This window comes from Monopterus albus, unplaced genomic scaffold, assembly GCF_001952655.1.
Source record: "Monopterus albus unplaced genomic scaffold, M_albus_1.0 scaffold362.1, whole genome shotgun sequence".
NCBI classification, from domain to species: Eukaryota; Metazoa; Chordata; class Actinopteri; order Synbranchiformes; family Synbranchidae; genus Monopterus; species Monopterus albus.
The window spans coordinates 504353-506114 of NW_018128242.1; the positions used below are offsets into that span (position 1 = coordinate 504353).

At 44.7% G+C, this 1762-nt stretch overlaps 1 protein-coding gene across 1 annotated transcript in view; it reads left to right on the forward strand.

The window, feature by feature from the left end:
- The window catches only part of rps6ka3b (ribosomal protein S6 kinase, polypeptide 3b), a 39242-nt gene that overhangs the window by 5988 nt on the left and 31492 nt on the right, over nt 1–1762 (forward strand). The window contains exon 2 of the mRNA XM_020585323.1: nt 215–274. Coding sequence (XP_020440979.1) covers nt 215–274 — 60 coding nt within the window. The remainder of the gene's footprint in view (nt 1–214; nt 275–1762) is intronic.

Below are 1762 nucleotides of genomic sequence, written 5' to 3' on the forward strand. Positions count from 1 at the left end.
GCCTCAGTGCTCAAGCATATACTGTAAATGGGATGATCTGTCTGGAACAGGGCTGTTCCATGAGCACCAGCAGTGTTGTGCAGCAGGCTGTTGTTCAGGTGAACATGTTCCAACCTGAAGCAGCTGCCTGGAGGAACACTCAGGGGCCAGGGGCTAATTACCTGCTGCGTATCAGGTGTGTGTTAATGCATGACATCTCTGTGTGTGATTACAGGATGCACATCATGATCCAGAGGACCAACTGGGTGAGGACGACTCAATGTCTGCCTGCACTGTAAGTCCGCCTCTCTGTCCCAGGTTTTATGTTCATGTCAAACACAGAGGAGGCTGCAGACTGTGTTTGGCTGTACCTGTTACTCTTGCCTGACATTTAGTGGGCTTCAGCTGTAAACACAGCAAGCGCTCTGTTTGCACTCACAGCAGTGTTGATGGCAGCTATGTGTGTGTTTGCAGTCCTGAGTTTGACAAGTAACCGGCTCTTCCGGTCATTTGAACACCGACATGTGTGCGACACTGTCGTCAGTTTCAGTTGCATTCGTACAAAGAGTTTGTTTCTGAGATGATTTATTCACTGTTTGAGAAAACTGCCACCTACTCCTGCAGGGTAATTGCTGGTATGAAAGCAAAGTGCAGTGTGGCTCACTATTAAAGTCATGAGTCATGATGAAGTGAAGGAACCCTCCCTCAGATTCTCCGCACTGCTCAGTGTCATTGTTTATGTATGATGTTCATCATCTTATGGGAGTTTTGTTTGGATCCATGCTGTCATTTACTCTTTAGGTAAGCCCATTCTTCACTCAGATTTCTCAGTCGCTTCCTGTGTCCCAGTTTTAAACTATACAGCATTTCTAACTTTGTTTTGACGTTGTAGTTTTTGGAAAAATGACAGAATAAGGTGTACTCTAAAATGGGTGTAGCATTGATGGGGATCAGGGGTTCCCAAGATAGATCTGAGCAGCTGTTAGATGATTATATTAGATGTGTATTTGTTTTTATTTTTCTGACTTTTCTCTGGAGCCTGGAGGTGTCATGGTGGGGGAAAAAAACATTTTGCCCGCAGGATTTAGTTCCTATTGCTTTTGATTTAGTAATTTCTGCACACAAATTAAAACAACATTTTAAGATGATGACTAGCAACCACATATTTAGAGAATATATTTTATTGTTCATCAGAGGGTGGGAGGCAAACTGCATGTAATGATATTAAACAGAGCGCACAGTACTAAATTTTTCAAAATGTTAGATTTTACCCAAATTCTTTTATTGAAAGCACAAGAAGTGAAGACAGGAGAGGACAGTTTAAAATCAACAGGAAGTTTACTGGAAGTCTGAGCACAGGTGAGGTCCATACAGCGCTGGGATCAGACAGACAGAGCTCCCGGAGGAATTCCATTCTCTAAACCATGAGTTACGTACATTTTCACAATACTTTTAAGTTCTTGGGCTGCTCCGCCCTGAACATTCCGCACTTCGTAATCCTGTTGGCTATTTGGTGTGGGTAGGTCAACCCCTGCCTGCGCTTGCTTGCTAATATGTGATCTAGACCAGGTGTGTGTGCGTGTGTCTCTGGCACCCTGATCTTGATCTCAAGATGCACTGATCAATGGGTGGCCTGAGTAGCAGGCCCCCTGTGTGTGTAATGCTAATAAGTATGCTAAACTGGCCAGGTGGTCATCTCAGGCTGTGGGCCCCCGGTCTCTGCAGGACACCCCAAGATAAAGCAGAACTTGTAATACGCTAAGCGGGTCTAGGTGTCAGTGCA